Below are 13,649 nucleotides of genomic sequence, written 5' to 3'. Positions count from 1 at the left end.
GAGAGTGTACCTTCAACAGGAAGAGCTGAACTCTAGGGAATGTATGAACTCTGTGCAGAAGAGGGGTGCTGCTGCAGTGCTGCTGTTGTACATAAACTGGGGATATGAATGTTTAAGGGGGAATGTACAGGGGCCTTGATTGAGTAAATATGTACGATTGTCAAAGTTGTTTAAGAAGCAGTAGTTTCACATATTGGTGGAGATGTATGTCAGTGGAGGTGTGTCTTGTGTACCTCTGTGTTTTCCCTGTGATAGCAGCACTGTAGAAATCTGAAACAGCTTTTTGAAACCTATTGTCATGACTGACAGTCTGATTTTATGTATTTAAATAGGGGCCAATCAACAGAACAAGCAATAGTGGGTGGGTGTCTGTGTACATTTTGGCTTAAATGAATCATTTGTTTCTCAGACTGTGTAAGTGCCAAAAGCAAACCTGAAGTCTTCTGAGTAGTACTCCTGTGCCTAGGCCATGGGAATGTGATACAGTCTTGTTTAGATAGTCAATTGAAAATTGGCCCCAAATACTTGCATAAATAAACTGAGATCAGACAGAGTATGGTTGTATGAAGTTAAAGTTTTCCATGAGGACTAGAGAAGTCTAATAAAAGCCAAGATATTGTCTTTCTTTGGGATAGGAATGTCTTGAAGTAGGTATTTTTTCAAATTTTTCTGCTCATAGTAAATAGAGGCTCAGTTACTCAGTCTCATTTTGCCTCTTTTTTATTTTGGTTTTAATTTTGCACTTTAAAAGCTTTGGAAAAGTTTGATGCAGTAGCTAGAACATAGCTTGGAAAGCTTGCTCTCTTCGCAGACTAAAAATGTTTAACGGATTGGATTTTGGAAACACAGCACAAGTCACGGTTTTTTAATGAACCAGAAGCAATCGCCACATATGCTGGTGACCTCGGGGCTTTGCTTTGCAAACCTCACACCTCTGAATAACTTCATCTCAATGAATAGACTGTACAGTAGGACTCCTGATTTTGGATAAAGCCATTCATGGACTTTGGTATCCGTGAGGCTGCAACCTCAGGCACAAAGGCTTGGTATTTCACTGTAGTATCCTTAACAGCTGCATGCAAGAATGGACTGTCTTGGAGGAGAAACTTGCCAAGTCATAGCTCTTGCATAATCAGAGCTGAGAAGTGAGGAACAGTGGCTGTTAGAAAGCGGGGCGTTTTGTCAAGGAACAAAGTACAAATACACAGGCAGAGTTCAGGTTTATTTTTTGAGGCTTTGTGAGCAAATATCTTGGGGAAATCTCTTTTCCATACAGAAAACAAGTTTGTCCAGTATTTATTTTAACAGCAGAAATAAAGCTTTGCTACTAGAAAGTACTCTTGATGTGGCCCTTGGATTTCCTGGGGAAGGAAGCTAATGAAGAAGATGACAATGTATTAATTTTAATAGTGCCAGCAATATGAGCCTTCATTAAAGTTGCGTCCATTAACCCATCTTTTTCAGAAAAAGGGGCAGAAACAGGCAACTGAACTTAAACTGAGGAACTCTAAAAATAAACAGTGCTTGTTAATTCTGTGAAATTTGGAGAAAGCGTTTAGTCATGCTTTCAAGTTCTTTTGTATAACCACAATTAAAGCTCATGCCCTTTGAACACATACCCTTAAATTTCAGATATTAATCTTTATTTTTACCTTCAGATAGATCTCCCTAAGAGCTGGGGCTTTCAGAAAAATACCAGTTAGCATGAAACTAGGGATAAACTGTAGTTATTTTCAAGACTTCCAGGATAGACCCTGTATGCTATGTTGGTACCTCTCCTAGTTGTGTTGTAAAAATGCAGAATATATGTATCACTCATGAGTGTTGTCAGTTTTTAACTTAAGTTGGTTTTCTTTGTTTATTACAGCTCAAGATGTCTAAAAAAATCCATGGAGGCTCTGTTGTGGAGATGCAAGGAGATGAAATGACACGGGTCATCTGGGAACTGATTAAAGAAAAGCTGATTTTTCCTTATGTAGATCTGGATTTGCACAGGTAATGGGTTTTAATGACACACAGCCACTTCGTACTGCAATTTGCATGTGTCATTAGGCATTGATTGTGTTTCACTTACCACTGAGAGCCTTATAGCTCCTCCTGCATTAGTGCAGAGAGACTAAGTAGCTCTTTTTATACTGGTGAAGTTCCTAGCAGAGTCCTCTGGTTAACTTACCTAAGGGCCAGCCTCAGTAAGTACTCTGGAAAGCATAGGCTCATGGTGAAGGTATTTTGTCAGTCTGGCAGCCCCTTTGGAGTTCCTCACAGTAGTAAGCAGTGGATGTTTAATTGTGAGTTTGCTTTTTCTCTGTACTGTGTCTCTAAGAAGGTCTCTCGCAGACATGGACTATGTTTTTATCTCCTATGTCTTAACTTTCCTGTGCCTGAGCAGCCTGCATGGCTTTCTGCAGCCTAAACAATTAGAAACATGGGGTGGTTTAGCTACTCCCTGACGTAAAGCCTAGCATCTGTGGACTCAGAGCAGATTTATGGCTTCTTGCCATATCTATTTGAAGATCTGCCCAGAGGGCAAAAGGGTGGCAACAGGGCACAGACTCTGCCCTCATGTCTGTAGGCTTGAGCTTTGCTGCTGATGGTGAGAGCTAAATGTTGCAATTATTCCCTGAGCCTAGGCTGTGTTCATATACTCCCTTCTGGGGGAAAAAAAAAGAAAACCCAAACCCAATACTGACACCTGGTAAGGCAAAAGCGACATGCTGTCTACAGCATCTGATCAAAGAGAGCAAATAAGCTCTTCTGTTGCTAGCCACTGACCTATAATTATTAGAGAAGTATCCGGTTGCATTGCTCCTAGCCATGTAGACAGAGGCTTTCAGTGGTATTTGCTGTTGCTAAATCCACAAGTCTGACCTCTTCCTCTACTCGTGGAGTCATTTGTATGCCACCTACATCAGACTTGTTTCTTGTTGGTGTTGAGAACCAAGCAAACGGGAACCCAGCAGCATAATACATGCATGGAGTCTGGAGAACATCCCTTTTCAAAGAGGGGGTGGGAGGAGGGAAAGCAGACCCCTGGCTGGGGCAGCACAATAGCTAGATTCATGTACAGTTGGCTGTGCTTCAGGGCTATCCCACACTGGGTAGCTATTGTTCTTCAAAACTATTAAAACAGTAAATGTGGGAAATGTGCTTCCTCTGACTGTTTGAGGGCAGTATTGGCAGTTTTGCTGCCAGAGCAGGATTGTGGGTCCATTGTCAAAAGCACCTTTTAAACCTAGTGTAGCTTGATATGCTCAGTACACAAAGGAAATCAGAACTCTTCAGCACAAGAGGCTTGAAATAAAGGCCCATGATCATCTGAGGATTGTGCTGCTCCATACAGTTAGAATCCCAGACCAAAAGCTTCCATTGCAGGAAGCTTAGAAGGAAAAGCAAAGGAGATACTGGCTATGTCCCATGCTTGCAAAGAGCCTCAGCCATAAACTGAAGCTGTCCTTTTTCCAACCTCCCACTATCTGCAGAAGTATCAGTATGTGAGCCTATGTTTTCTTCCAGTCCAGCAGCATTTACACTGGGAGAGGGGTAACTTCAGTTATGGCAGTGCTGGAACTACACCCAAAGGCACATACACACTCTGATTTCTTTCCTCCTAGATATGGGTGAATGGCCTGTGCAGTTCTGACCATCTTTGTGGGTTTATTGCAGCTATGATTTGGGCATTGAGCATCGTGATGCTACAAACGATAAAGTAACTGTGGAAGCTGCTGAAGCCATAAAGAAATACAACGTTGGCATAAAGTGTGCAACCATCACTCCTGATGAGAAGAGAGTGGAAGAGTTCAATTTGAAGCAGATGTGGAAGTCTCCCAATGGGACAATTAGAAACATCTTAGGTGGCACTGTCTTCAGGGAGGCTATTATCTGCAAGAACATTCCCCGGCTGGTGTCTGGATGGGTGAAACCCATTGTCATTGGCCGTCATGCTTATGGGGATCAAGTGAGTCACTTCAGTGCTTACCCCTTATTTTATGTAAGTCAGGCTTAGTCCTGATTGATGTAGAGTTACAAAGACTTAGACATCCCTATGCTGTTGCTTTATCCCTTGCACTCCACTCAAGAGTGGGTCATTGCTAGCACTTTGTACTGCACCTGGTGAAGTGTGGGAGAGCCTAGTTCTTATTTTTTCTTAGACAGCATTGCTGTATACACAAGATATAACTCCTCTAAGTTATCCTTTGCCTCTGCAGAACCCTTCTCCCTATATATCGATGTCTTTAGAAAATATCCTTTACACTGTTCATCTTACTTCTCAGAGGAGCTTTCTGGTGGCAAATATTGCTCACAGCAAAACTGGATCAGAGTGATTTTTAGAAGTGGTCAAGAGTTGCCATGTGGTTGTGGTTTCATTGTGGTTTTTTTTTGGTTGGCTGTATTGTTTTCTTGGCTTTGTTTTTAAATGTGATGGGCTTAAACTTGCACAGCACTCATGCAGGATTGGTATTCATACTGGGCATATCCAAAGTAGGGAAACATCTTTTATCAGAGATTTCCTGAGAGAAGTAGTACAAGACCATGGAAAACCTTAGCATAGGACTTAGTGTAGTGGTCTTTGAGCAGCCCAGAGGACAAGAATCAACCGTAATGTTCTCCATGGGTAATGACATACTGTAAAGCAGCCAGACATGACAAAAGAAAAGTCTAGAGAAGCCAAGTGCTTAAGTAGACGGGTAAGCACACAAACTGAAGGCAAGTCACAAGACTGGCCAGGATGGGAAGGTAAAATAATCTCCAAGAGTAAATAATTGCAGTGCCCTGATGGTAGAAGAGAATGGGGTTCAACACCTTAACAGTACTGAATAATCAAGAAGGTCAAAATCATACTAGGAAACAGTGGATTAAGGAGGCAGGATTGAAACCCTGCCAAAGCATGAGATTACAGTGAAAGGAATAATATAAGAGCATGCAAAGGACATATGAGCAAGATGCTTCTGTAACTTCAGAACAGCTCAGGGAACCAATTCCATCAATAGGAGGGAAACTGAAGAAGAATGATGAATTTAAAGGAAATGTAACCTTAATTAGTATGGTACAAACAGCTGCGAAGATGAGGCAGCATTTAAACTTTAAAAAAACACGATTTAAAAAAACAGAAGTACATGTTGGTTCTTCTGAGTCTGTAGCTCAGAAGAGAAGAATGTGTATCATTTAAAGAATTCAAAGACCTCTTACTACTTACTGGCCTGTCAAATATCATGTGATGGATAGAAATAATGGCATTTATTAAGGTGCTGTATGATGCATTTGTAAAATCAGTAGTTGTGATATGAATGGCTTTTTTTGAGGCATGGGGAGGAATCCGTTCTACTCACAGACCACACAACACTGGATACTTCACACTTTAAAACTTGTACATCTGGTAGGGCACATACACCCTGCTAATTGATGGGTCCCAAGAATCTGTAAGTTTTTTCCCTTAAAGAGGAAGATTGTTTCTGAAGCAGGCAGACTTGTCCTTCTAATATCTGATAAAATAATCTGATGACCACATGGCTGAGTAAAGAGAGCCTGTTCAGTGGGGGGGATTTGGTACAATTGTTTATGCCCTTCCAAATGGGGGGTTTTTATGCTTCTGTCTTTCTGATAGATTAAAATCATGATGGCTACTTTTGTTTTTAACAGTACAGAGCAACTGATTTTGTGGTACCTGGGCCTGGAAAAGTAGAGATGATCTACACTCCAGAAGGTGGAGGCAAACCAGTCACATATCTGGTCCATAACTTTGAAAGTAGGTATTATCTCCAAGTTGTGATTAAAACTGGTATTTTTAGTTTAATTCAACCTTGAAGTATTGGTCAGATCCGTTTGATGGTAAAATAGGACTCTGAGGTAGAGTGGGGGAGAAGGTCTGGGACTTCTTCATTGGTCTGGGAAGTACTGAAAGTTACTTGAGATCTCTCTGGGATTGAAGAGGCATATCAACCACACAATTGTACTAAGCTGGCCACCTGTCATGCTTCTTTTATGATGACTCTGGTAGAGGTGTGTATGTTTTTCTCTCTGATCAGAAGGCAACTGGCTATATATACAGGGCTAAGGGGAGATATATTTGAAACTTTCTGGTTTTAGTTTGTCTTGTATAGCTTTGCAGCTTGTAGCCTTCTTTATTAAACAGTTTTTTCTTTCAATAGAAATGAGAACTGACACTTACTCTGCAAGGTGGAAAGGAGCTATGACAAGGATGCTCCTCACTTTGTAGGCTCAAGCTTTTTAAACAGATGCAGTCCCAAAGGTATTGGTGTCCGTCCTAGCAATACTGCTGTGCTGGTTGTAGATATTGCTAGGCCCAGGAGGAAGAGTCCTGACATTGCTGGGCTTTGTTGTGTGGAAACAATTACACACACATTGCTAGAACCCAGGGTATTTCTCTAAGGGCAGGATTCAGGAAATCATCATACAAGTCCTCTCCCTTGTCTGTCAAAAGGGTTCAGGATTTGAACCTGTCTGATATGTGAGTGTGCAATGTTTTGTTTCTAGTTATAAAACCATGTAAACCACAGAATCCTTGTTTGAATGCAGTTAGCTTGGCAAACAGGCACAGAGACTGTCATATGACCCTCTCTTCTGTAATTACTTAGATTTCACTGGCACTCTTGCTCACAGAAACCTAAATCTCTACTGTCTCTTGTTGCACAGCCTTTCATCTGGAGTTTACCTGCTTCACTGCCAGTCTTCATCTGTTTTCATTTGATAGGTGACTGGTGAACCTGTAGTGGAGATATCTGGTAATTCCAGCTGCCTGTCTGATTCACTGCTCTGCATTGCATCAGCGAGAAGGAAGCACGAAAGTGCAAAGATGGCAGATTACTGCTGCTGTCCTGGGGGAACTCCCCTCCCCGTAGATATACTGGCACAACAGTTATCTCCACCATGCATAAGGGAAGCTTGTCCTATTGTACTAATATATTCAGTCTTGACACTGAATCAAGAGATTTTAGTAGGCAGTAGGATTATATGATTGCCATGAGGATTGTTTTAGAAGTTTTTTACCTATATGCAGATAAGTATTTGAATAAAATGTAATAGTTGTTATCCAGTAACAACAAAATCATGGCTTCAGATGGCACAGTCTCTGTAGCTGATTAGAACCTGTTCTGTCCTTGACTCATAACGGAGGCAGAGGGGACAACACGTATTTTCACTGGTAACAACAGGAATTTCATTCCCTGCCAATATCAACTTTAAATGACCTTGCTATCTTGGCAAGCAGATAAACCTCCTCTGGCTTGTCCACTTCATTCTGCATGTATGTCCATGCAGCCAGCATCTGGAGGTCAGGAAAAATGGATATTAGGAAGGGATGCTTTCAAAATAACAATAATTAAAAAATCTGTGGTGTTTCCAGAACACAGGTCCATGATAAAGGCACTGTACAACAAACTAGAGAGAGGAGGTGGTGGTAGTAATGAGGTGCTTAAAACTAAGTACACAGTATCTACTTTTCACACAAAACCCAAGAAGCTGGGCTTTAAAGATGACAAAGCTCTTTGTGAGCTGGGCTGTAAGTTTGAGGCTCTTCCATTCAGGCTACTGACACATCTGCATTACACATTCCAAGTCATGTGAGTGTTGATAGTTTCTCAGAGCCTTCCCAGATGACTGGCATATTCTTTCCACAACTCGCTGGAAGTTAGCCTGAGCAGGTGAAACAATGCTGCACGGTAGGCCAGACATGTGCTGAGAAAATGCAGGAATGCATGTGGCAACTTGTTTATCTGAGCTAGCCAAAGTAGCCTTTGCCTGACATGGAAGCAAACCCATTTCTATCTTGACTGAGACTTCTGATCCAAACTGCTGCCTGCTGATTTGATAGAAAATACTATTACCTATGGCTAGTAAGGGCTCAAGTATACTGACTCTTGTCGTAGCTTTGCTGCTTAGTCTGGTGTGCTAGTTTTGACAGCTGGGTTGGGAAGAAGCTACTTACTGGTAGTAGATCACAGTATTAAGATGTACTTAGGTGTGAAAAAAAACCCGCCTTCCCTTCCGTGTGCCACAGGACTGCTGGAGCTTTGAGCAGATAGTGCAAAATGAATCAACTGAAAGAACCAGCCTTAAACTGAGAACTGTATCAAGACACCTGGGGATAACTCAAGCCTACCTGCCAGAATATGCTATGGGGAGACTCTCAAATCCTTAACCAAAACCAAATTAGTTGATTCCTATCTCCTTTCTCCACTAACAGGCTGTGGTGGCGTAGCCATGGGAATGTACAATCTTGACCAGTCTATCAAGGATTTTGCCCACAGTTCCTTCCAAATGGCACTGTCTAAAGGCTGGCCCCTCTACATGAGCACCAAGAACACCATCTTGAAGAGATATGATGGCCGCTTTAAAGACATCTTCCAAGAGATCTATGACAGGTATCTAGGGTAGTTTTGTACTTCCTACTGCAGTGCACAAGTCTGGAGCAGGAACATCCTCCCCAGCTTTGTGAGCTGCTACAGTTAATTCAGCATTTTCAGGCAGTCGGCAGCACTTTGGATAGGCTGTGCACCTTCTGTGTCACAGTCTCCCTTGTCCTCCAGGACACAGCATACTCAGTGTTTAAAGCTCAGCTAAATGTGTCTGAGGTGTATATCTCTCCTAACAAAGAGCCACAGATTCTCTATGTGCTCCTCTGTGTTTCTGAAGCAGACTTGGAGTGGCCTAGCAAAGCAAGCAAGGAAAAACAAATGAGTACATTTCTTTTAAGGCTTTTGTTTGGAGTCATCTGGGTGTTTTTTTTTCTTTTTTACTCTTATCTCTATGCAGAATTCTGTGTCTCACTGTGCACAATTACTTGCACAAATTGTGCAATCCTTGTTTATATGACAAGGTGTTCTGGTTTTTGTTTTCCAGAGAATACAAGTCCCAGTTTGAAGCCAAAAAGATCTGGTATGAGCACAGGCTCATTGATGACATGGTTGCTCAGGCCCTGAAATCTGAAGGAGGCTTTGTCTGGGCCTGCAAGAACTACGATGGGGACGTTCAGTCTGACTCTGTTGCACAAGGTATGAGATGTTCCCTGTCGTACACCGATTGCTACTGCTAGGCTCAGTAGCAGTCTCTTGTGACCACATGTCGTATCTGATGTAATGGCCCAGGAGGGTTCAGAACATATATTTTAAACCTGTGGCCAGTCATGGAGATATCAGTCAGGCAAAGAATTTCTGATTTCACTTTTACAATAAATCCATTGAATGTCGACTGTGTAGTTCTTTAACAGATGGCAGCTCCTACCAATGTCATAGCTGATATCTTCCATGAAAATGGAAAGCCTATCTAGACAGTTTAAGTTGACTGATGGTGAGCATACTGGCAGGTGCCCTGTAGCTAAGTAAGGAAACCTCCAGGACCTAAAGCTACCTATCGGATGTAAAGAGAGAGATTGATATGGTTAACTTTGTAGGCTTGTAGTGCTTGATCAAAATCCTACATAACCACACTGCATGGTGCCGAAACAAATACGGATGCAAGACAAGAAGTATGACTTTATGTAATGTGCTCTTTCTAAACTAGTGCCTTCCACAGAACAAGGATGTGTGTTGGACTGCTGAACGAAAAAGCTTTCAAAGACATAGATCTCTGAAGCATACAGGGTTAGAATTTATATGAAGGTCCAGTTTTGCCAGCTTATGGTTCCTTTCACTAGAGTAGAAGCTCTTGATATGAAGGTTTGTTCCCTGTCATTCTGTGTGAAAGATATTGATTTGCAGCCCAACACTAGTTATTTAGGATTTTTTGTTCTCATACATCTTCACAGTAAAAATATTTCCAGCAAGTTAGGTAAGAATGCTAACTTTCTGGAAATGGTGCAAAATGTCTGTATATCTGCATTTCATGGTTCAGCAGCACTTTCTGTTCTGATGAGATGCTATTTTGACGTCAGGACCAGCCAGTTACTTGCAGCAGCAGCAGCATCACTGCTGTTCAGGAATACTCGCATCAGGGTTGGGAGGATGTAAAAACATTATAGGATGGGAGAATTAAGGGGAATTTAAGGGAGCTATCCAAAGGAGACACTGAACTTTATAAACTTGTATTCTGTAGGCTATGGCTCTCTGGGGATGATGACCAGCGTGCTGATCTGCCCTGATGGCAAGACTGTTGAAGCAGAAGCTGCTCATGGCACGGTTACTCGTCACTACCGCATGCACCAGAAAGGCCAGGAAACCTCCACTAACCCTATTGGTGAGCTGCTTTTCACTGCCCCTCAGCAGTCTCCACACCTGAAAGAACAGGTTTGGAGTATGCACATCTGCATCTTTTCTGCAGAGAATTGCACCACTGAGTGGTGGAACTGGTAGTTCATAACACGCGTCTCTTCTGTAAAGACATCTGCAGCCTGGAGCAAAACCAGGCTGGAACGGAGTGTGAGCAATAAGCTAGACCTAACCTAGCCTTTGAGACATACTCTCATTTTTCAGCAAATGTTGGGTTTGTAGCCACAACAGCCTTAAGGTTTAGGTTGGTTATTTTTTATTTTACTCCCCTTCCTGATTCTTCAAAAGACCCAGCCACCTCCAAAACCATGTATATACTTGAAGTGCACCTCAAATGGGACATGAGGGAAAGAATCTTGTACAATTGCACAGGGACCAGAGTGTAATTGTAGTACCAGGAAGAAGACTGCACCGTCCTTTCAAAAGGGCAACTTTATGTGTAACTGGAGTCCTACCACCAGTCATTCTTTCTGACTTGGGCAGGAACAAAATAAGGTAAAATGGTGCGCGCGCGCACACACACACACACACACACACACACACACACACACAGATTGCTGAGGCAGTATGTAGGTTTTGGGGTTTGCTTTTCTTTATTGCTGCACAATACAAAGGATGCCAAGAAGAAGGTAAGTGTTCTCCTTCCCATACCAGATTTTATATCTGTTTTCAGGTTTTTTGTTAAAAAATTACTACCCTTCTATATAAAAACTTAGAACAATGTCCAGGGAGTTCTAGACGGACAAAGTAATCTAATGTGTTCTCTCTCAGCCTCCATCTTTGCATGGACAAGAGGACTTGCTCACAGGGCTAAGCTGGACAACAACACTAGCCTCAAGAACTTTGCAGTTGCCTTGGAGGAAGTCTGCATTGAGACCATTGAATCTGGCTTCATGACAAAGGACCTTGCTGCCTGTATCAAAGGTCTCCCTAAGTAAGTGTATGAAGTAATCAGCTGTGCTTAGAGGATGTTTTACTTAGTGTTTCTGAACAGCATTTACTGGAACATTATTTTAATATGGTGAAGAATTGCTGAAGTCTGGTCACAGAACAGGGCTTGTCTGTGCCCAGTGCTGTACAAACAGAAAACGAGACACTCCCTGACCCAAGTAGCTCAGTGTTGGTTGCTCTGGTCTTGCTATTGTACCAAATGCATGGGGGGGAAGAGGAAATAAAGAAGGAGCTGTGAAGACTTCTCTTATGACAGGATGGTTATATTTGCCAGATCCTGCCCTGTCCATTTATTAGGATGGAAACCTACTTAACTGTAAAATACCACCTGGCTACCTCTCTCTGGAGCCTTCTGGGGGGAGAAGCCCACCAACAACCATCAGCCTGTTGAGTAGAACTCTCTTTAGAGGCAAGACTTGTGCTTTGGAGCATTTGAGTGGCTTTACAAGTAATGTCTGTCTGGTTTTGTTTTGTTTCTCCCCCCTCAGTGTCACACGCTCTGATTACCTGAACACCTTTGAGTTCATGGACAAGCTTGCTGAAAACCTGAAGGGAAAGCTGGCCTCTCTGCCTAAACTTTAAGGCACAGGTTCTACTCAAGCTCTTCTAACAAAGCATCTCCCATTTATACCAGAGTGTAAGTGGCAGTGTATCACACTCTGTTCTGCAACATTTCAAATACTAGATGAAAAAAATGTACAATTTTTTAAATGTTTAAAAGCTCATGTTTTCTTAAACCCCTTGAGGAGCTGCTGGGCTAGGCCTTACTTTTGCTAAGCAGCTGAATGTGATAGTATTCAAGCTCAGTGTGGGTCTGGATTCCTAGTGTCATTTATAGCAGACCTGAAGTTTCTCTCTGTGAGAAAAATGTGTTTCTTTCCCTCATTCTCTCAGACTGAAAGCCAGTCTGTGTCACAGCTCTGGTCAAACCAGTGGTGGCTTACTGTCCAACAGACCTCAGAAATCAGAACTATCCTGATCTCTCCAGTATTGTCTGCTGAGTATAAAGTGAGTTCACAGGGCTCTGCAAGGCCTACTGCAGCCCCTCTTTTACATTACTTTTTATGCCAATCAGAACATTGTATCCTGATACTAAGGGATTTCATCCTATTGCTACAGCCAGGACTGTAACATTTGAGAAAGAAGCACTTAAACATGCTGGAAAAGAAACCTATAGGCTAAAAGCCTAATAACTCCATGCTGCAGTGTCTAAATGCAGGCCATGCATTTAGTTATACTCCAACTGACTGGATGCGAAGCATGGGAATTTTTACCTCTTGTCCCACAACTCATAAAGGTGCAAAACTTTTCTCCAGCTATTACTTGTCCTTTCTGTTGTGATACAACATGTCAGATATGACTGTGAAAAACTATTCCATCCATGATTTTATTTGGGGTTTGTTTTGGTTTTTTTTAAGTATTTTAGTTGAGACTAAAATAAAAGCCAGCTAACACTCCCTGTCTCTTCTTCCTTTGTGCAATTAGCAGATATGGGAAAATTCTGCCTCAGAGATTCCAGAACCTTTCAGCGCAGTCCATCACATGCTCGGACAGATGGTTGGGATGCAATATCAATACAAAATCACTTATCATTGTCAGTATGAACGAGCACAGTAGTTTGCTGTTCTGTTGTAAACAAAAGAGTATAAGAAGCACAGGTGAAAAAATGTCCCATTGCTGACCCATAACAGCAATGGAAAAAAGCAGCAGGAATAGGTGGAGATCTATGTTCCCATGTCTGGCTTCTGACACCAGTAGTTCAAAGGTCTGAGCTATTACTTTTTGTGCCATCCTCAGGGAGGTCATACTAGAACAGCAGCTCTGACAAATTCTGTTATTTACCAAAAGTAAATTTATTTACCAAGAGTACTAGAGAAAGCTTAGGTACATTTCAGGAATAAACAAAGGAGGGTATTTTTACATTTATACTTTTTGTTTGTTTTAATGACTTAACAGTACAGCTGAAGTGTAAACAATGTAGTAGCATGTACCTGACTGCAGATGCCACTGTTCTCCCTCTGTACTAACAAAGTTTCCATTTTCTGGAGGACTCTACCTACAGTGGACAGCAAGACCCAATTTATCTCGATGAACTGATGGATGTTTCTGAAGTGCTGAGAAGAGAAAGGAACACTTGTCTCTGTACTGGGAGAAGCAGTAAGTGTAGTTAGTCATAAGATCAGAGCAACCCTCTCTCTGCTCTGCCATGGAGAAAGAAGGAACACCTTTCCTGCTTCCAAGGAGGCACATTCCCTTTCTCTTTACTGTTAATACAGAGCTGCTCACGGCTTCAGTAGTCAACCCTAAACCTGACTTTCCAGTGGACTGCTCTACCTGGAACCTAGGCCATCACAACCCTTTCATACCCTTTAAGAAGCCCTCGTACATATCCACAATGCTGGAAGATCAGCCCTTCAAGATGTACTCACCCCAGGCTTGTGCAGAGCCTGTTAGCTGACTCTGGTGGCACAAGCACTT

At 42.1% G+C, this 13,649-nt stretch overlaps 1 protein-coding gene across 1 annotated transcript; it reads left to right on the top strand.

The window, feature by feature from the left end:
• Positions 1-1,837: 1,837 nt before the first annotated feature.
• IDH1 (isocitrate dehydrogenase (NADP(+)) 1) lies at positions 1,838-12,628 on the top strand. The gene is made up of 8 exons (XM_061379031.1): positions 1,838-1,995; positions 3,664-3,955; positions 5,638-5,743; positions 8,201-8,378; positions 8,857-9,008; positions 10,048-10,188; positions 10,992-11,154; positions 11,660-12,628. The coding sequence occupies exons 1-8, from the start codon at positions 1,874-1,876 to the stop codon at positions 11,751-11,753; spliced, it is 1,248 nt and encodes a 415-aa protein (XP_061235015.1). The 5' UTR covers positions 1,838-1,873; the 3' UTR covers positions 11,754-12,628.
• The last annotated feature ends 1,021 nt before the right edge of the window (positions 12,629-13,649 follow it).

The sequence above is a fragment of the Neopsephotus bourkii genome, unplaced genomic scaffold, assembly GCF_033783945.1.
Source record: "Neopsephotus bourkii isolate Nb327-2 ecotype Australia unplaced genomic scaffold, CSIRO-AGI_Nbou_v1 NB_196, whole genome shotgun sequence".
In the NCBI taxonomy this organism is placed as follows: domain Eukaryota; kingdom Metazoa; phylum Chordata; class Aves; order Psittaciformes; family Psittacidae; genus Neopsephotus; species Neopsephotus bourkii.
Note: the sequence above shows the minus strand (reverse complement) of the source record. Positions and strands in the feature narration are given on the sequence as shown.